The sequence below is a fragment of the Emys orbicularis genome, chromosome 6, assembly GCF_028017835.1.
Source record: "Emys orbicularis isolate rEmyOrb1 chromosome 6, rEmyOrb1.hap1, whole genome shotgun sequence".
In the NCBI taxonomy this organism is placed as follows: Eukaryota; Metazoa; Chordata; order Testudines; family Emydidae; genus Emys; species Emys orbicularis.
This window is the reverse complement of record NC_088688.1, coordinates 79,795,926-79,817,585: the sequence shown is the minus strand read 5'-3', so window position 1 is coordinate 79,817,585 and position 21,660 is coordinate 79,795,926. Positions and strand designations below refer to the sequence as shown.

Genomic DNA, 21,660 nt, shown 5'->3' with positions numbered 1-21,660 from the left:
TAAATTGATATAGGCAAACCAGTTCAAATAAATAAATAAATAAATAAATAAAAAGTCAGTACTCCAAATTGATTTCTTCAAATTCACCCAAAACTCAACCCAAATTTTGGGTTTTTAAGAAAAAGCTTAGTTGATTTTGTTTTCAGGTCACTCCTGTGCTTTCCTCATTGCGGCCAGAGTTTTAAGAAGAAATTCTCAACTGCTATGGGAAAAGTTGTTCATAGTATTTCTAAGGAATTACGAGTATGCAAATTTGTAGTGCTTTATCCAAATGAAAACTTGAGTGTTTCCCCCATCACAAATATGTCGTCAATTTTTTTTTTTTAATAGTAAGAACAGACAGTGAGAATTACCAGAAATATTCAAGGCAAAGCAACTTTCAGGAACAGTTAAGGATAATGCATGCACCAATAAATAAGTGTTGAGTAGATGACCAAATAGAAGGACCTTTCACTCCAAATAATTCCATTGAGTACATTCATCATCATTGGAGGAAGATTTCAAGACCAACTGGCAAGACTTATGACTGCCACTTGAGCCTTTGAGAGTAATCACTTTTTACATGGATTATCTGAGGCCAGTTGAACCCTCTTCTCTGCATGTCAAGAAAACCAACCTAAAATAGTTGCATGAACTTAACAAGCCAAGTAATTTTATTAGCATAGATATTAACCTAGCCGCAATCTATTGTAAGTATTTAACCAACTCATACCTAGTTTATGGCTCTCTCTTCCAGGAGAGAGCGAACCAGACAGAATGCTTGAATTCCAAACCCTCATTTGGGCTTTCTGTAGTCTAGATAAAGGAATGAAAGTTTCTGGCCCAGTAAATTACTAAAAGCGTGTCTGGGCACAGCAAGAATAGAGAAGCTTTCAGATGGCTGAGGACCACATATTTCAGATGCAGAGGGATCTATGATTAGATTCCACATTTCACCGTATCTAGCCTTTTCCCCATTAAAGAGAATTTTAGCTTTCTTCCTAAAATTTGGAGACAAGACATGTCATATTAAAACAGCTTTTTATTTGTTAATATCACATAAGAAAATTTAAGCAAGTTACACTATCTTTAAAAACACAACTAGCATGTTTAACATGAAACACCCTCCTCCCACCCTTGGTTAAGAAACTAAGTAAAGAAAAAGGTACCAATAAAACAAGTTTTTCTGCTTCCTTCATCCTCTTATGAGTGCTTACGTGATTAGGCTTTGTTTTTTTTAAAAAAAGAAAAGCTTGTCCTTTCTATAAAAAAGTTTTGTAACCTTGATTGCGTAGTACAAAAACCAAAGTCTTCAGTACAAAAGAATTCATCATCTTGGAAATGCCTTCCACTCCCCAACAGCACCTAAATATAAAGGGATCGACAGCAGATGGCTAGTCTAAGTGATGTAGTCTAAAAACCAAAAAAACAACACAGTGGCATATTTCCCTTTTAACAAGAATAAAAAAAGACTGGCATAAAAAATTGAGGGGTCATTTTCAGACAGTACATAGTTCAGTGTCAACAATTCACATCTTGCAAGAGTTACAGATATGGTTTCTTTTACAAAAAAAATTTCTTTTCGGTGAGAAAGGAAATTAAGGCCATCAGACTTGCAGCTTAAAAACTCACATAAAAGAAATACAAAAATATTGTGCTTCTGAGAAGGCTCTGCGCTATAGGCCAGGATTACCATAATCTGAGGAAGCTGGTTGATTGAAGAAATTCACATGATTGCACAGCTTCTGTTAGCTGCCCTTGGGTCTCCCTGATAGGAATAGAAAAAGTTAGCTCTGAAAAAAAGTCCTACAGTAGAAAATTCAGCATCTTAAAAATGCCACTTCAAACCACTATAACACATGATACCTGGCATAGTCTAAGCCAAAATCAGTCATTACTACAGAGCTTTAACTCAAAATAGATTACCCTCTGTAGCCAGAGGAATGCTAGGTATCTTCTCCTGGGGGAGGTAGTGAAAAAAGGGAACCAGTAAAACACAAGTTTAAGGGTAATTGTTATTTTGGAATGTAAAGCTAGATATTTGGTCAGATTTGTGGAATGGGCATGAAGTACGGTTAGTTTTTCCAACTGAGCACATTAAAGATATAGCTATATTTTCTTAAATTGCTAGGATTCTTTAAGGTACTGAACTGTACAGTCCAAGAAACAGAGTTGTGCAAATAATGAAGTACTTCAACTATTGTTCAACAAAAATTTGAATCTATACTAATTCCATAAACAATGTTGAGATTTGACTTTCAACCAAAAAATCTGGCAACTGAAAATAATATTTCCCACAGCAGCCATAACTCTTTCTTTATGGTAATATGTAGAATTCTGTAGTATCTGGTGCACTAACTTATGCCTCTATATGGGTGTTCTGGTTATGAGCTTGGACTGATATTTTCCCAAAATTCAGTGCTTGTGTGCTTGGCTTCTCATTTTTTTAAAATAAAAATTAGACTAATCAGCCCTTAACAAAATACCTGCTGGTGAAAAAGATCTTCTTCTTCAATTGCTTCAACTGCTTCTTCCTCAACTTCCTCCTCTTCTTCACCTTCATGTAAAGTTGTTTTGAAGACAGTGGTTCTCTGAGCAACCTCCTGCAATAAGAGTTACTGTTTTATTATCGAAAACCTAACACTCAGAGTCTAGAGACCTGATGCTTCTAATCCAGGTGCCAGTATTACTTCTACCCTAAAACAAAGAACCTCTGCTTGTTCATCTAAGAAATGCACTTTTCATATTGTTTTCTTGTTAAGTTCCTCCAGTGGCTAAACGGACTCTGCCAGGGACTTTGGTCTAACTTTTAAGTTTTCTTTTAGACATTTCCTGCTCTAAGAATTTTCTCTCTCTCCCTGGAAGTCAACTGATGGTTCCTCAACTGATTAGTGTTCCCAAAGCTCCAATATCTTGCACCTTACCTGAATTATAGTAAATAACTTGTCACTAGACGAGACACTTTAATTCAGCTGAATACCTGCTTATGCTTCAGAGAACTGCATTTATAAGCAAATGCTACTGAGTTTTGGAGATTTAACTCAAGCAGAAAGTAAAAGCATTTCACCATAATGCCAGGAGGCAAGCATTCCCTTACTGGGAAACTGGCCTTAAAACTATCTTCAAACATTTTTTTGAAATGCTTCATCTTTATTAGGACGCAAACTTCTGTCCAGCACCTAATTTGTCAGTCCAGTGAGCAATCTTTCAAGGAAGGTTTAACTATATCTAATCTACTTTACCTCTCCCTGAGAGTTTTTCAATATAACTTTCACATCTTTGCCAGTGCCCCAAGAGTTCTGGTTCTTCCAGATGAGGTCAGAGGGAGGGCTGGCGATAACTCCAGCATTTGCAGCCCAGACCTGGAAGAGAAAGGAAGTCATACAGAGACCTTAATGAAATGAGTCTCCGTCACACAATACATTTGTGATTACGGCTAGTATGTAAGAGAAGGGGTTAGGTGCGAAAACTTGGTTAATTTACCCCTATTAAAAGTGGATGCCTCTGCCCAGTCTCTATGCATCTGTTTTACCGGTGTATAAAAAACCCCACTTCTGTACATGCAGATTGGACAGTTTAAATGTATATCTTCATGTGCAAGGGCATGGTCAAAGCTCAAGGTGCACTTGATGTCAATACAGATGCTAATATCTTAAGTGATTGGAAAATGACTAAAAACTGAAAACTCATTGTCCTATTTATGTTTACATTGCTTTCAAACAATTTCCCATCTTTATCAAAGCTAATTTCACTTACTGTAACAACCTGGCCTGCCTTTAGTACATATCTTGAGGTATATTTGTAACTGACAGAAACGTCTCCTATTTTTCTGATCATCTCCCAGCCTCCCATTGGTTGATCCTATGTACAAAGGGAAAGGAATTTAAGATTCAATTTACACCAGCAAGTATAATTTCCTACAAGAAAAATAGAACTCATCATAAAGCCCCCCCAGACAGACAGCAAGGAAAAAAGCTTTGGAAAGTTTTCTGTAATATTTGCTATCACCTTGTCCTTGAAGTCCACATAACCACAGTGCTGAACAGACTCAGATTAGCTCTCATGTTCCAGAATGAAATATCACACCATGTGACACATTGCCCCATATCTAATTTATAATTCTGATGTTAAATTGGTTGAAGGGTTTATTATTTTTAAATGTGACAGCTATCATCACAGCTTGGTTCATGAAATATAGAATATGAACCCCATTACAAATATTTAGTACCCTTAAGACTCAAACTTTTACATATGAAGTATGTCCAATCTTCCGGAAAACCAAGACTCTCCTGTCAGTTTTCTTTTTCAGAACACATTTCCCTAACAGTACTCTGTGACTGCAATATTGTGACAAATACTTTTTCCATGCTTGGTGTAACATGGCTTTTTATAAGTGTGGCAAGAGTAAAGAAACACAAACATTTATAGTCTCTGCAGACTGAACATTTCCAATGAAGAATTGAACATTTTCTATGTAGAATTGAAGATTTAATTCTGAAAAAAAATTGTTTTTTTCTGAATATAGAGATAAACTTCCAAATGTGAGTGCAATGCGGTCTTGAGTCTGAAGACACTAAAACATATGGGGGCAGCCCTATTTATCTGATTGAGGTTTAGGGTTGAGTAGTCATGTGACAAAGTGGGATATATCTGTACCAAATTATGAAGTCTACTTTGTATTGTGTTGAACGGCACACTTCGTATTGCACTGCATTCCAGGGAGTGCCCTGCTCTGGAAAGATGTTGGACACCTTCTTGAAGGACTATCTGGGGATATCCACTCTGAATGACAACCACAGGCCCACCACTATGAAACAATGGATTTCTTACACACTGGCCTGCAGGAGGGGCTGGAGCATCCCAGTGGAACACATGAAAAAGGGACAGAGGCCCTACTTGACAGCGAGGTTCTGCTCTATGCAGGGTAAGAAGAACTTGCAGGAGAAAGAGGACAGGAGGGACTCGGCCCAGCTTGAAACTCTGACAAACCTTGGACTCTCAGAAGGGTGACAACAGACACAGGGAGGGAGTACCAGCACTTTCTGCACAACCATGAGCATGCCTCATCTACATTGTGGATCTGGCATGATTTCAATCATTTGTGGCTAGCCAGTGTAGCTGGATCAGTGCAAGCCTCAAGTATTGACAGGACAAGGCACTGTATGGTGAGACTTACACTGGTGCCATTTACCCCAGTTCTGAGCAGCAATAAACTCCACTGGTGCAAATAAGTGGCTTTGGACATTTAAATTAGGGTTTTGCACTGAAAGCTGGACACTGGATGGGTGCAAATTGAGGCAAATGCCTATACAGACAGCACCTTCAACTTTGTGTTTCAGTTCCCCCATCTGTAAATTAAGGCTATTTTCTTTTTGCTACCCTTTGCCTTGTCATTTTAGATAGCAAGGTCTGTCTCTTACTACGTGTATGCTCAGTGCCTAGAAATGTGACTAGCATCTTACATGATTAAGTGTTTAGGAACCTCAGCTGTACATGTTATCAGGAAGAAAATACCTCCGATGCCAGAAGGTTGGGTAAGAGGTCATGCTGGATCATTAATTTAATACCAAATCCTAGAGCCATTTGCTTTTTACAGCACTCTTGGGTTCCGGCACGATACAAAGCCTGAAAGACAAATGCAGCCTGAGGCTGCCTTCTTGCAATCAGTATATCGCAAAGTGATGGCACATCATTTTGTTTTCAAACCTGCTCAGAAGTGTTCTTCAAGCGGATGAATTTCCCATCCACGTCTATCTCCTCAATACAAACATTTCCAGTAGCAGAAGCTGAATGAGAGATGCTGACACTACTGCTGGCTTCAGATTCTTCCACATCAATTCTCTTCCTCTTTCCTCTGGTTGTGCGCATACTACGACTTGATGATGCCCGAGAGACTGTCACCCGAGAAGATGGGCTGGGAGATAGTTTCAACCTGGATTTGAGGAAGGAAACACGTCACACTTCAAGTATTTCAATGCTCACTTACATAGCACATAATTTTCATTTCCTTATGGCTGGGTTAACAAAACAAGCTGCCATTGCAAGCGCCACAGTGCTCTTGTCATATCTGGCTCCCCAAGAGTTTGCATACTATTCCACTTAAGTCAGACTAACAAAATAAACAATACTCATGCCTTACCCTTTAAAAAAAAAAGCTTCCTCACCTCCATATTTTAAAAAACTGCTAATACTAAGGATTCTCTCCCTTTATAGGTGTACTGTTAAAGGTTGCTGAAAAAAGTAAAGCTTTGCAGAAATGCCCTGCAGATTTGCTCATCTCTTCTTACCACATCTTGCCTTTAAATTAACAACACCTATTAGCTTTTGAGAATATTAATATGAAAAGCCCCACACCTTACATGGGGCTATATAGGGCCTCTTATTTTTGAAAGGTAAATATGGACATGTGTAGTAAAAGACCCTGAAGTGTTTAATCAAAGTCTCCCAACGAAAGAGCTTTCTCTTGAGATTTATTGAATGTCTGTCCTTCAAAAGACACCAACAATATTCAATAGAACATCATTTCTTACCTCTCTTCTTCACCCTCCAGCAATTTCCTATATGCATTGATTTCCATATCCAGAGCCAATTTCACATCCAGAAGTTGTTCATAGTCATTCAACTGTTGCTGCATCTGATCTCTTATCTCAGCCATTTCTCTTTCTTTGTCAGAGAGCATCCTGCGATAGTTGTCCCTTTCATTAGCCAGTGTGTCCTCCAGCTCCTGCATCTTATCCAGCCATGCCCTAGACTAGAACAAAACAGAAAAACAAGTTAGCAGCTACCCAGAGAAAAGATTCACTTCTTGAGGGTGTCAAGAAACCTAGATTTTGAAAGTTAGGTTAGACCAGGGGTCGGCAACCTTTCAGAAGTGGTGTACCGAGTCTTCATTTATTCACTCTAATTTAAGGTTGTGTGTGCCAGTAATATATTTTAACGTTTTTAGAAGGTCTCCTTCTAGAAGTCTATAATATATAACTAAACTACTGTTATATGTAAAGTAAATAAGGTTTTTAAAATGTTTAAGAAGCTTCATTTAAAATTAAATTAAAATGCAGAGCCCCCCGGACCGGTGGCCAGGACCCGGGCAGTGTGAGTGCCACTGAAAATCAGCTCGCGTGCCACCTTCGGTACGCGTGCCATAGGTTGCCCGCCCCTGGGTTAGACAGTGTTTTATCTTCACTGAACCCCAACCCACCCCTCTCCAATTTCCTGTCCTACAAAAAAACTTTTGAAGAGTACACATTTGCACCTGCTGTACATATGCAATTGTCTATACAGTACTTTGGCATGCAAGTGATGAAAAATCAAGAGCAGATTTCTAAGAAGTGAAATTAAATTGTGGCTTTTAAAATCATTCAGAGATTAAAGTTGAACTTTGCGAGCTGGAAGACATCTGAACCACACATGTACCCAGCATCAAATGCTCACTTCATTCCTATAAGGTGAGTAATGAAGGTTCAAGAAGATGAAGAGTCACTGAAAAAGACTGCGGACCCGCCCCCCCCCCCCCCCCCGGCCTACCTCCAGGCCAGGGGTGGGCAAACTACACCTGCAGGATTGCCCCCCTCGAGCCCCGCGCCGGCTGGCATCACGTCCCTGCAGCCCGGTGGGGGGGGGGGGGAGAGGAGAGAAAGAAGCAGAGGGCTCCGTCCGTGTGTTGCCCTGGCTTCCAGGCACACCCCCCCCCCCCCCCAGCTCCCACTGGCCGGGAACGGGGAACCAAGGCCAATGGGAGTTTCGGGGGAGGTACCTGGAGGAGCGGCAAACAGCATGCGGAGCCCTGCGTCCCCCCTCCCCCAGGGACATGGTTCCAGCTACTTCCCGGGCCCCGGTGTGCGCCGCTGCCACCCCGGAACCCCTCTCCCTGCCCTGAGCCCCCTGCTGCACCCCACACCCCAACCCCCTGCCCTGAGCCCCCGGCTGCACCCCACACCCCTTCTGCACCCCAACTCCCTGCCCTGAGCCCCCTGCTGCACCCCACACCCCTTCTGCACCCCAACCCCCTGCCCTGAGCCCCCTACCACATCCCACACCCCTCCTGCACCCCAACTCCCTGCCCTGAGCCCCCTGCTGCACCCCACCCAACCCCCTGCCCTGAGCCCCTGCTGCACCCCACACCCCTTCTGCACCCTGAGCCCCCTGCCTGCACCCCAACCCCCTGCTGCACCTCAACTCCCTGCCCTGAGTCCCTGCCACAGCCCTCATGCACCCTCTGGGGGCAGGGAGGGGGCGGAGTTGGGGTGGGGACTTCGGGGAAGGGGTTGGAATGGGGGCAGGGAAGGCCCTCATGGTCATTTGAGTTTGAGACCCCTGGACTAAGTGGTATCATGGAATTTCTCCTATATACCTTAATACACCTCTACCCCGATATAACGCGACCCGATATAACACAAATTCTGATGTAAAGCAGTGCTCTGGGGGGGCGGGACTGCGCACTCCGGCGGATCAAAGCAAGTTCGATATAATGCGGTTTCACCTATAACGCGGTAAGATTTTTTGGCTCCCGAGGACAGCGTTATATCAAGGTAGAGGTGTATCTTCCAAATTAAGTCCGCTCCATTTACAGGTATTAAAAACCTAGCTGCCATCCCTGACAAATCACCCTGGAATCTGAAACACAAAACTGGATTTTTTCCAGTTCATACTTCCCTCATGATGAAAACTCAACAATTCTGTTGATGCACAAGCCAGAAAAGAATCCAGATTACTCTCTGAAATCATGTCGACATTAAGCGTTCAATCTCCCATTGTAATTGCATGGATTCAGCTGTACTAATACTAGCAGTTAAGGAAACAGTAGTGTAGCCTAGCTGCTGGCAATATGCCACTATTTGGTCTAGATCTGCTCTGAGTAGCATTATACAATATGGCAGAAACACACCACTGGGCAGTCCACATGAGTAGGCTCATCACTTCTTGAAGTGACTGAACTGCATTGATGCCAATGCAATGTTGGGATACTGGGGGGGCGGGGGGGAAGAGGAAAAAAAAAAGAGAAAAGAAAAGAAAAAAAAAAAAAAACACACACAAGCATAGTCACTATCCCAAAATCTGCATTTGGCTCTGCAGGAAAGACAGGGCGGGAAAAAAGTATTAAAGACTTATTTTAGTGAGTGTAGTCAAAAGATACAATTATACATATTCAACTGATCTGCTCTTAAGATATATATATATATATATATATATATATTTATTTTTTAAACAATTTCTTTTCAGAGCAGCTTCTCCCTTTAAAGAAGGCTGAAATACTTGTGGGTTTTGGGGGGAATTTATTAATTGCATTATTGCGCCAATGCAAAGTTAGGCAATGTCACTGCAGGGTAGGCGGGAGAGGGGAGAGAAAAGGCTCATACTGTATTGAAGTTTGATTTCAGGAAGTCCTCGTGGCTCATTAGTTCCAGTCAGCCACAACAGCATGCCTGTAGGTTTCCCCATTACAACATCAGCCGCACACAATATGAAGACACACAACATACAAAGGAATCCCCAAATAATGCTGAGATACACATGGCCCCAAGAGACCCAGACTTCTCTAATAAAAAAAGAGGGGACATAGATAGAATTGGAATGAAGTGACAGGTGTGGCCAAGCATACACCATGTCCTAAAGATGGCCACTTTTTGCCCACCTACCTTGCATGGGCATTCCTTTTGATGGAAATCTGGATGGTTCAGCAGAACTCTAATGCATCTGCCATAGCTTTAAACTACATTAATACAAAAAAGTCTATCCTACCCAAGCAATCATGGTTAGGGTGTTCATTACAGATAATTCACTGAAGATCTCAATCAAAAACCTTCAAAGGGATCTTTGTCAGTGACAGTCATAGAAAACTTTAAAATGAAGTAGGGTTTCCATTGAGTGGTGGTAGCTAGAACCACTGCTTCTAGTCTGGTACTGTAAGAAGCATGCTGCCATGGGAGGACACTGCTTCTAGTCTGGTACTGTAAGAAGCGTGCCTTCCGGAGGACACAAATACTGACCACTTTTATATATGAAGAGTACCATGCAATTTTTAATACAACAGTAAGCACGATCATCAGCTTTATGGTTAAATTCTATTTTGGGGAAATTCAGTTCATCTGTTGCAAATTCCCATTTCCCTCCACTTCCATTGTTTATTACAGAAAGTATTTTAACTTCTTGTTCTATCCTATAGTGTGATGCATCAGGGTAACAAGGATCTCTTGTGAGTTCTATACTCAAACCTTGTCACTAACCCCAGCTGAAGTCGACAGGAGTTTTGCATTTGGAATGGAGCATAGATTACACAAGCAATTACAGTAAGAAACCATGTGATGTTTGTGAAATGCTGTAAAATTCTTCCAAGTAAAAGGCACTGGTAAGATATGGACATTGCTTACTGCCCACATTTTAACAAGGCACACAATTTGGAGGTTTTGGCAGATTCTCAATTGCTTCTGCATTAAGTCAACAATAGTGATATTGGATATGGCTAGAGACCTCTTTAATGAAATAAATACTACTGGGAATTGTGTGATTATGGGAGACTAACTTTCCAGATACAGATTGGAGGACAAGCGCTACTAATAATAGCAGGGCCCAAATTTTCCTGGATGTGATAGGTGAGAGATTTCTTCACCAAATAGTCACTGAATCAACAAGAGATGATACCATTTTAGATTTGGTATTGGTGAGTAATGAGGACCTCACAGAACCAGTTGCAGGACACCCCCTTGGTTTAAGTGATCATGAGCTAATTCAGTTTAAAACTAAATGGAAGAATAAACAAAAATAGATCTGCAACGAGGGTCCTTGATTTCAAAAGGGATTCCCTAATTTTTTTAAAGTTATTAGTTAGGGAAGTGGACTGAAGAACTCAAGAATCTAAATGTGGAGGCAAAGTAATTCTAAGTCAAAGTTGCAAAAAAAACCGGTTACTTACCTTCTGTAACTGTTGTTCTTCGAGATGTGTTGTTCACGTCCATTACACGTTAGGTGTGCGCGCACCGCGTGCACGAACGTCGGAAACTTTTTCCCTCAGCGGCTCCCGTTGGGCCTGCAGGGTCTCCCCTCCCGCCAGAGCGGCGCCCCGCTCTAGCGTATATATATCCCTGCCGGCCCGACCCTCCCTCGGTTCCTTCTTGCCGGTGACTCCGACAGAGGGGAAGGAGGGTGGGAAGTGTAATGGACGTGAACAACACATCTCGAAGAACAACAGTTACAGAAGGTAAGTAACCGTTTTTTCTTCGAGTGATTGTTCACGTCCATTACACGTTAGGTGACTCACAAGCTTACCATTGGAGGAGGGCAGGAGTCAAGGAATAATCGACTGAAGCACAGCTCTACCGACCGCCGCGTCCTCTCTGGTCTGATGATGGATCGCGTAGTGGGCTGTGAACGTATGCACCGACGACCAGGTGGCCGCTTTACAGATTTCCTGGAGTGGAACCTGCGCCAAGAACGCCGCCGAGGACGCTTGGGCCCTAGTAGAGTGAGCCCTGATCTCCGGGGCTGGTACGTTAGTGAGCTCATAGCACGTGCGTATGCAAAGCACAATCCATGCCGACAAGCGTTGCGTCGAGATAGGTTGGCCTCTCATTCGCTCCGCAATGGCAACGAACAGTTGAGTCGACTTGCGGAATGGCCTGATAAAAAGCCAATGCCCTACGGACATCGAGGGTATGCAAGCTGCGTTGGCTTGGGTCAGAGTGTGGCTTAGGGAAGAACACCGGTAAACAAACGTCCTGTCCCATATGAAAATGCGTGACCACTTTCGGAAGGAATTTCGGGTGCGGTCTGAGTTGCACCTTATCTTTATAAAAAACTGTATAGGGAGGTTCCGAAGTGAGGGCCCTCAACTCCGAGACCCTCCTAGCCGATGTGATGGCCACGAGAAACACTACCTTCCATGAGAGGTGCATGAGGGAGCAAGAGGCCAGGGGTTCGAAGGGCGGCCCCATGAGCTTAGTGAGGACCAGGTTGAGATTCCACGCAGGGACCGGCGGGCGCGAGTAGGGAAACACCTTGTCCATCCCCTTGAGGAATCGGGCTACTGTGGGGTTAGAGAACACTGAAGCCCCCAACTCCCCAGGGTGGAACGCCGATATGGCAGCCAGGTGCACCTTAATTGAGGCGGGGGCGAGCCCCTGATGCTTGAGGTGCAGCAGGTAGTCCAGAATCAATGGGACTGAGGCCTGCAGAGGCTGGATGTGATGAGGCTCACACCAGTGGGAGAACCGTTTCCATTTGGCGAGGTAGGTCGCTCTTCTGGAGGGCTTCCTACTACCAAGAAGGACCTGCTGGACCTGATGGGAGCACCTGTGCTCCATATCGTTTAGCCAGAGAGAAACCATGCCGTGAGATGTAGCGACGGTAGGTTCGGGTGGAATAGGCGACCTCGGTCTTGCGTGATGAGGTCGTGATGGAGGGGGAGGGCGATCGGAGTGGTCACGGACAGTTCCAACAGGGTCGTGAACCAGTGTTGGTGTGGCTGTCGCCTTGTCCCTGCGGGTTTTGAGGAGGACCCTGTGGATGAGTGGGAAGGGGGGGGAAGGCATACCTCAGGCTCCCGCCCCACGGAATTGCGAAGGCATCTGCCAATGAGCCCGGACTGAGGTTCTGGAATGAACAAAACTGAGGGCATTGGCTGTTGTCCTTGGTGGCAAAGAGATCCACCTGGGGAAACCCCCACCTCCGGAAGATTAAATGCAGGACGTCCTGTCTCAGCGTCCACTCGTGCATGTGATAGGACCGGCTGAGGCGGTCCGCTAACCCGTTTTGGGCCCCCGGGAGATATGTCGCTAGTAGGTGGACTGAATGGGCTATACAGAAGTCCCAGAGGAGGAGCGCCTCGTAACAGAGGAGAGAGGACCGGGACCCGCCCTGCTTGTTTATGTAGAACATGGCGGTAGTGTTGTCTGTCAGATCTGACACGCTGTGGCCTTCTATGGTAGCGTGAAAGGTCTGGCAGGCGAGGCGAACCGCCCTCAACTCCTTCAGGTTGATATGAAGCAACTTTTCTTCCCTGGACCATAAGCCCTGAGTCCGCAAGTCCCCCAGGTGCGCCCCCCAACCCAGGTCCGACGCGTCTGTTACTAACGTCAGAACGGGTTGCGGGGTGGCGAAGGGGACCCCTGCGCAAACTTGCTGCCGATCGAGCCACCAACGGAGGGAGTTCGACACCCGAGCCGGGATCGTCACGACCAGGTCTAAGGGGTCTCTGTTGGGGCGATATGTTTGGGCCAGCCACAACTGCAATGGCCTGAGTCTTAGGCGGGCGTGTCCGACTACATGAGTGCAGGCCGCCATGTGCCCCAAGAGTTGCAAGCAACATCTGGCCGTGGTCGTGAGGAATTGCTGGATGGAGCTCACGACCTTCTGAATGGCCAAGAACTGCGATACGGGAAGACTCGCCCGTGCCGCCACTGAGTCCAGGACTGCCCCTATGAAGTCCAGTCTCTGCGTGGGGACCAGCGATGACTTGGGTACATTGACCAGTAGACCGAGCTTGCGGAACACCTGTAGTGCCAACGTCACATGGGAGCGAACCTCTGCCTCCGACCGGCCCGCAAGGAGCCAGTCGTCAAAGTATGGGTAGACACGCATCCTTCTTTTTCGAAGAAACCTGCCACCACGGACATGCATTTTGTGAATACGCGCGGGGCCGTTGCCAGGCCGAAGGGCAAGACCGTAAATTGGAAATGGCGCTGGTTGATAGTGAAGCGCAGGAACCGCCGGTGGGCCGGGCGGATGGCGATGTGAAAGTAGGCATCTTTCATATCGAGGGCAGCGTACCAATCTCCCGGATCCAGGGACGGGATAATAGTACCAAGGGAGACCATACGGAAATGTGTTTTGAGCAAGTATTTGTTTAGTTTGCGTAGGTCCAAAATAGGACGGAGGCCCCCTTTTGTTTTGGGAATGAGGAAGTATCTGGAATAGAACCCTTTCCCCCTGAGGTCCGGAGAAACCTCTTCCACCGCTCCTACTGTGAGGAGGGTCTGCACCTCCTGCATGAGGAGTTGCTCGTGAGAGGGGTCCCTGAAGAGGGACGGGGATGCGGGGTGGGAGGGAGGGGGCGAGGAGAACTGAAGGGTGTAGCCCGCCTCCACCGTGCGCAGGACCCAGCGGTCCGATGTTATATTTGACCAAGCACGGTAAAAATGGGACAGGCGGTCCCTGAAACACAGAGGGGGATCCGGAATAGAGGTTGGTACTCTATCCTCGATCGCAGCTTCAAAACCCTTGCTTGTTTCCCGGCTGCGGCTTGCCTTGGCCATGATTCTGGCCCTGGTTAGGCGTGTTGTTGCGTCTACGCCTGTTATCCCTGCCCCTCCTGCGGTACGGTTCCTGTCTAGGACGAGGGTGGTACTGTCTCTGCGGAGGTTGGGGCTTAAAGGGCTTCCTCTGCGTCACTGGGGTGTGCATCCCCAACGACTTGAGGGTAGCTCGAGAGTCCTTGAGGCTATGCAGTCTGGCGTCCGTCTGGTCCAAAAACAAGCCTGATCCCTCGAACGGAAGGTCTTGGAGGGTGTTTTGCACCTCTGGGGGAAGGCCGGAAGCCTGTAGCCACGCCGAGCGTCTCATTACCACTCCTGACGCAATTGTCCTAGCGGCTGCATCCGCGGAGTCAAGGGAGGCCTGTAGAGAGGTCTTGGCTACTGCCTTCCCTTCGTCTACTATGGCCGCAAATTCGGGTTGCGAGCCCTGAGGCAAGGCTTCCTTGAACTTGGAGACCGATGCCCAGGAATTGAAGTTGTGTCTGTTCAGAATCGCTTGTTGGTTTGCGATCCTCAACTGGAGGCCTCCGGACGAGTAGATCTTTCTCCCAAATAAGTCCAAGCGTTTTGCCTCCTTGGCCTTGGGGGCCGGGGCCTGCTGGCCATGTCGCTCCCGTTCGTTGACCGCAGAGACGACCAGCGAACATGGTGTTGGATGAGAGAATAGGAAATCAAACCCTTTAGATGGGGCGAAGTATTTCCTCTCTACGCCTTTTGCAGTAGGTGCAGTGGAGGCTGGTGTTTGCCATACTTTCTTATAATTGGACTGGACCGTCTTTATGAGCGGGAGCGCGATCCTGGAGGGGCCCTCCGGGCTTAAAATGTCGACCATAGGGTCCTCCTGCTCAACAGTCTCCTCTGCCTGCAACCCCAAATTGAGGGCTACTCGGCGGAGCAGGTCCTGGTGCGCCCGATGGTCAATCGGGGGAGGACTGGACACGGTTGTGCCCGCCACGGCTTCATCTGGCGAGAAGGAGGACGTCATGGCCTTTTGCGCATCTTCCTCCTCCTGCAACTCCTCATCGGCTGGGTGCTCCTCTGGGGTGCATTCCCTGACGTGGGTCTGGGACGGTGCCGGGCTCGGTGCCGAGTCAGCCCTTTCCCTCTCTGGCGGCCTGGAGACCGTGGCCTCTTTGTGAGAGGGTGGGCGCCACTGTGGAGAGCGGGACCGGTGTCCCGAGGGGCCAGATCTCGAGGTCCTGGACGGGGGGCCTTGTTGGTTGTAGGCCCAAGGGGTCCAGAATGGCCATTGTCCTGGATGGCCCCACTGTGGGTGCCAAGTGGCTTCGTGCTCCCTACTGGCCTGTGCTCTGTGGGCATATCTGCTGGAAAGGCCCGAGTCCACCTCCGAAACTACGGACGGTGATCTAGAGGGCCACGGCGGTGCCGTGGAACGGTGCCGGTCCGGAGTCGGAGAGCGGTGCTTTCGTGACCGGGACCGGGTGTAGCGCCTTGCTGACCTGGACCTGGATCGGTACCGGTGACCCCGGGACCGGGAACGACTGCGGGAGGACGGTCTCGGGGATCGCGCAACCGATACGTCCCGGTGCCTACGCGAGCCAGGCTGCTGGGCCGGTGCCTTGCGCTTGTTGGGGCCCAACGGTTGTGCGGCCCTCTGCGCGGAGGGAAGCCGGGAGTCCACCGAGGCGGAGCTCGACCGGGACCGGCGCCGTGAACGGTGACGAGATGGCGACCGTGATGGGCGCATCATTGCCGGCTTGCCTTTGGATGGCAGTCTCGGCGGAATGTCCTTAGCGCTGAGGGTGCCCTCAGCGGACAATTCAATGAGGTCCTTTGCTGCCTCAAATGTGTCCGGGGTGGAGGGCTGTTCCAAAAGTTCCTCCAGCCCTTCCTCCTCACTCGACGCGCCTATCCCGGGGCTCGACGGGCCTTTCGGCGCCGGAGCCACTGGCACCGGGATATGTGCTGGGGCTGCAACGGCCTTAGGAGCACTTGCGGTCTTCACGGGCGCTACCCTCTTGTGCGGGGAACGTCCTCGGGCCTTGGGTTGGCCCTTCGATTTAGCCGGCGAAGACGACCGGTGCCGGAGGTGTTCCCGCTGATTCGGTGCTGTGGGCTTAGGTTGCCCCTCCGGCGTCGGATCACGAACCGATGCCGGGGCACTCCGCACCGAGGTTGACGGTGCCGTTGAAGTGGAGGGCTGTAACGCCATCTCCATGAGCAGCTGCTTCAAGCGAAAGTCTCTCTCTTTTTTAGTCCTAGGCTTGAAAGCCTTGCAGATCTTGCAGCGCTCCTTTTGATGTGCTTTCCCCAGACAACGGAGACACGAGTCGTGTGGGTCGCTTACTGGCATAGGCTTGCGGCACGTGGCACAAGCCTTAAAGCCTTGGGCGTGCGGCATGCCCCGCTGCCCAGGGCCGGTGCCGGTGCCGGGGTTGGTCAAACACCCGACACAAAGAAGTTTAAGTCTTTCTAAATAGCCAGGGGCTTAACACTAACTACTGAAGAACTGATAACTGAAGATAACACTGAGTACTATGCTAAGGGACACTCTCAGACGAGAGATAGAGTTGTTCCAACGTCGCCATGGGCGGTAAGAAGGAACTGAGGGAGGGTCGGGCCGGCAGGGATATATATACACGCTAGAGCGGGGCGCCGCTCTGGCGGGAGAGGAGACCCTGCAGGCCCGACGGGAGCCGCTGAGGGAAAAAGTTTCCGACGTTCGTGCACGCGGCGTGCGCACACCTAATGTGTAATGGACGTGAACAATCACTCGAAGAAGAACTATCTTAAATCTGAATCCCAAGCAAGGGGAAAAAATTCATAGGGAAGGGTTGCAAACCACGCTGGATGAGCAAACATCTCAAACAAGTTATTAAAAGAAAGCAGAAAGCCTACAAGGAATAGAACGTGGGATGGATAAGCAAGGAAAGCTAACTTTTGAAGGTCAGAAAGTCTAGGGATAAAATGAGAACTGCCAAAAGCCAAGCAGAGTTGGACCTTGCAAAGGGCATTAAAACCAATAGTAAAAGATTCTATAGCCATATAAATAAGAAAACAAGAACAGAAGAAGTGTGACCACTAAGCACCGATGATGGGGTGGAGATTTAAGATAATCTAGCCATGGATCAACACCTAAAAAAATACTTTGTCTCCTGTTTTTAATAAAGCAAATGAAGATCTTATGGGTAGTGGCAAGGTGACTAACAGGAACAAGGATATGGCAGGAGAAATGACCACATCCGAGGTAGAAGTGAAACTTAAACAGCTTCATGGGACTAAATCAGGGGGCCTGGATAATCTCCATCCAAGAATATTAAAGGAACTGGCACATTAAATTGCAAGTCCAATAACAAGGATTTTTAATGAATCTGTAAACTCAGGCGTCATACCCTATGATGGGAGTATTGCTAATATGGTTCCTATTTTTAAGAAAGGAAAAAGGGTGATCCAGGAAACTACAGGCCTGTTAGTTTGACCTCAATTGTATGTAAGGTCTTGGAACAAATTTTGGAAGAGAAAGCAATTCAGGACACAGAGGTAAATGGTAATTGGGATAAAAAATTGCAGATTCTGTGGCTGCAAAGTACAAGAGGTCAGACTAGATGATCACGATGATCCCTTCTGGCCTTAAAGTTTATGAATAGCCACAAATGCTTTATTCCATCTTTGGCAAAGTTAAACTTTCCTTTCAGAAGCAAATTTGCTTGTTATCAATGCCTCTGCTAGTTTCAGTCTGGATTATGTAACCAAGTAGATGAGGCTCTCCTGGGAGGACCAACCTTCAGCTAATGCAGAATGCGTGGTTTACTCTGTGGTGTTTGTCACATACAACCCCTCTGCTCAGTAGGCTATTCTGATTTCCAATATGTTTAATTCAAGATTCTGCATCATAAAGCTCATGAATTCTGGTTATTTTAGGGTCTGTTTATATTCTCACATTTCATCCCAACAGACAAGATTATCAACAGCTTCTAGAATTCTAGATATGCACAGGATATTCTTGATGGAGGGAACTCAAATCATGAACTCTTTCCCCGCTGGTTCAAGAGAAGTTGACAATTTGAAGGTTATACTGCAAGACCTGTTATATACTCAAGCTTTTGCTTTAAATGGTACTCAAGGTATGTGCTGGTAGGAGAGCAAGGTGAGTTTCTTTCCTAGGGAGTTGACAAAATTTTTCTCTTTAGTTGAAGACATAATATTTATGTAGTGTAAATACTACAGAATTACCAAGCAAGAGTAGGTCTCAATTGTTTAAGACCTGAAATCCTCTATATATAGAATAACTATTTGCTTAATATTATTGTTTGCTTAATACTGTTTCACCTACCTTGAAAACAGAAACTTAATAAATGTTTTTGTTCTGTGTTTGTAGGATGGCCTAGCACAATGGGGTTCTTGTTCATGACCAAGGCTCCTAGGCTCTACAGTAAAACAAATAAAAGCTCTTTTGGTTTCACTATGGCTTTCTTAAGAACCTCACCTCAAATGTTATTTTGTAGTTTCCTATAGTAACACACCATAATATATGCACCTCTCCCGACTGTCTATTGAATCGAGTTTGATGTCTCAGTCCTTATCTTCAAAACCTTTAAAGGCCTGGGCCCAAGGTATCTAAAAGTTCCATTAAAGCTCTGGAATGAAAACCTGGATCAAACAACTTTGCTTCTCTGGCACAATAGAACTGTACACAATAAAGATAAAGCTCATCTATCAGGAGACTGAACTTTCTCAGGGGCCAGCCAAAGACGATGAAATGACTTCAGACAGGAACTAAAGGAACATCAGAACCCTCACCATCTTCTGCTCCGAATGCAAGATGCATTTATTTGACCTTGCTTTTTCTAACAAACATATAGCAATGTGTGTAGATTTAAAATAAAGTTTACAGAACATCATCTTCCAAGCGCATGTAGAGTATGAGAACACAAATGTGACAAATATCACATTGCTTAATGCCCACCCGCTCAGATACTACGGTGATGAGTGCAGAAGAACCCATATAGCACAGAGAACAAACAGTACAATAGGGTAGAGACATGAGATGAAAATAAAACCTTGTAATTCTTGAAGCGGAACAACATCTCTCAAGAACAACACTACCTACACCAGGGCCCCGGCCATTTCTAAGTCAATACCACAGAACCTGCATTTGTTAAAACCTGTTCAGTTTTTTGCTTGTAATGATCGAAACTGCAGACTGAGCAGAACAGAAACTACTTCACAAGTCATTAACCACTTCGTCATTGACAGAATGATTTGATGGAGAAATAGATAAACTGAAGTAAGTTAGCTACCAGGGGAACGAGAGAAATGGAAAGAGATCAGAACAAAACTAATTCAGTATATTTTTAATATATAATTCTTTGGAGAATGAGAAAAGGGAAAGAGGTGTCTTAAAGATATCAATGTAAAAACTTAATTACTTACAAAAAGAAATTGAAGGGAGTATTTGGAAAAAATACCTTTTAAAAAAAAAAAGGTTTCGATAAACAAAGACTGAATATGCAAGGGAAACAGGGAACAGACCTTAAACAGCTGTTAAATATATGAAGTAAACAAATAGAAAAAAAAAAAGTATTTTTGTTCCAATCTTTCAGTTATAATAATCTTTGGTATTACTTGTAACAGTGAAGCATTTTCAGGAAGGAGTTTAAAATTTAGATAATGCCTCTCAAAAATACATACTGTAGAACAGTTAAACTTTATTTTCAGAAGTTATGGAATTTAGAAAGTCAGTAAGATGAAAACAGGAAAAGTAATAAAATCCATTTAACATGCAATACAAAAAAAAAAAAAAAAAAGAGAAAAAAGTATAAACTTTTAATCAAATTCTATTACAGGGATTAGGTCTAAATCCCAAGTGATTTGTTACCTCTTTTTGTAGGCTTGAAAGCTGGGAGGAGAGGCTTTCAATCCGCATGCGACTTTCTGTCAGTTCTTCTCTTACTGTGTTAGCTGCAGAACTACTCATCTCAGAGGAGAGTCTGGCGTTCTCAAGCTACAACAAAGCAAATTGCACATCAGTCTCAAAAGACTTGCTACTAAATAAGTAAGCAAGCATGGGTCACCTAAAGAAATTTCATGTAGTATTACTAATAAACCACAAAGTTCCTGTCTGTAATACAGGAAAAGCATCATGCTGCCTTTTTTGTAATCTTAATTGAGCAAGTGTAGTGCTCAATTACAGTGCTGGATTCACTTTCCCGAGAGTCAAAATCTGGTTGAGTGCTAGGAACAAACAGCAGTACAAGCTTCCCCCGCTCACCCGATCAACATGTCCCAAATTGGAACTGTAAAAGTCTTCATCCAGAGGCAAATTCAGTTTTCAAGCCCTTCATTCTTTGGACCTAAGACTGCCAAACAAGGGCTCCTATTGTGGTGCTGCCTGTGCAGGCATTTGACCAAGATCACCAACTGATTTCACAGAAGTTATCTAGTGTAACTTTTTCAATCAGTATATTGGGGTGTCCCTAATCAAAAGACTTCATACCATATTACCAGTTCCTTGAGCCATCACATTCCTTCTCTTTACAACCACCACCTTCCTTAAGTAATTTGCTATTTAAAAAATGTATTCGCAACCGTGCAAATTAATTTTTTCAAAAGAGGTGAACAAACTGCCGCAGATAGTTTAGGCAGCACCATAAATTCAACTTAAAAAAAAAAAAAAAAAAAAAAAAAAACATTTATCACATCAAATATGGTCAAAGGTACTTACTAAAATAGAACAGCACACACATAGGAGTTTGAGGGAAAAACCTACAGTTCATTAAGCCATTTTAGGCTAGTAAACATAGATCTAGTCTCTAAATTTTGGGCTAGACTTTAGAGGAGGAAACTATTCCAAAATTCAATTGAAGTTTTTCAAGGAAGATTAATCTGAGCATAACTATCAGTAGCAATTTACTATAGCTACATTATACAATTTATTCTTTATTATGAGTTTTATCTACTATGAAATCCATGCACATGAACGTGGAAAAGCAAGCTGAAGGGAGTTTAAACTGAGAGGAGTCGGTTTACAGAAATGCTGAATCATCAAGGCAGAGGAAGGAAGAAACAAACCAAAAAAAAAAAAAAAAAAGTACCATACCTTTTTGTAACTGTTGTTCTTCGAGATGCATTGCTGGTGTCCATTCCATTCTAGGTGTGCGCGCCCCCACGTGCACAGTTGGAGATTTTTGCCTTATCGATATCTGTAAGGTTGGCTGTGCTGCCACCTTGAGTGCGACGCTCATGCGCTCGTATATTAGGCACCGCAGACCCTACGCCCTCTCAGTTCCTTCTTGCCAGCAACTCCAGAGGGATAGGAGGGCAGGTAATGGAATGGACATGAGCAACACATCTTGAAAACTTACAAAATCTTAGATAACCATTTTTTCTTTGAGTGCTTGCTCAGAGTTCACAGTCTAGCGGCTTGCAGCACTGCTCTACCAAAGCCAGCATTGGCCCAGGCCTGCTGGATAAG

General features: G+C 45.3%; 1 protein-coding gene across 2 annotated transcripts in view; it reads right to left on the bottom strand.

Moving 5' to 3' along the window:
* Positions 1-1,012: 1,012 nt before the first annotated feature.
* LMNB1 (lamin B1) overlaps positions 1,013-21,660 on the bottom strand; it is a 43,197-nt gene continuing 22,549 nt past the window's right edge. The window contains exons 5-12 of one of the 2 annotated variants that reach the window (XM_065406946.1): positions 20,065-20,190; positions 6,510-6,730; positions 5,686-5,911; positions 3,736-3,840; positions 3,222-3,341; positions 2,466-2,582; positions 1,673-1,747; positions 1,013-1,344 (exon numbers count right to left, since the gene is read on the bottom strand). In XM_065406946.1, the coding sequence (XP_065263018.1) occupies positions 1,706-1,747; positions 2,466-2,582; positions 3,222-3,341; positions 3,736-3,840; positions 5,686-5,911; positions 6,510-6,730; positions 20,065-20,190 (957 nt within the window). In that variant the 3' untranslated portion in view covers positions 1,013-1,344; positions 1,673-1,705. Of the gene's footprint in view, positions 1,748-2,465; positions 2,583-3,221; positions 3,342-3,735; positions 3,841-5,685; positions 5,912-6,509; positions 6,731-20,064; positions 20,191-21,660 lie in introns of both variants that reach the window. The other variant, XM_065406945.1, reaches the window with a different exon arrangement.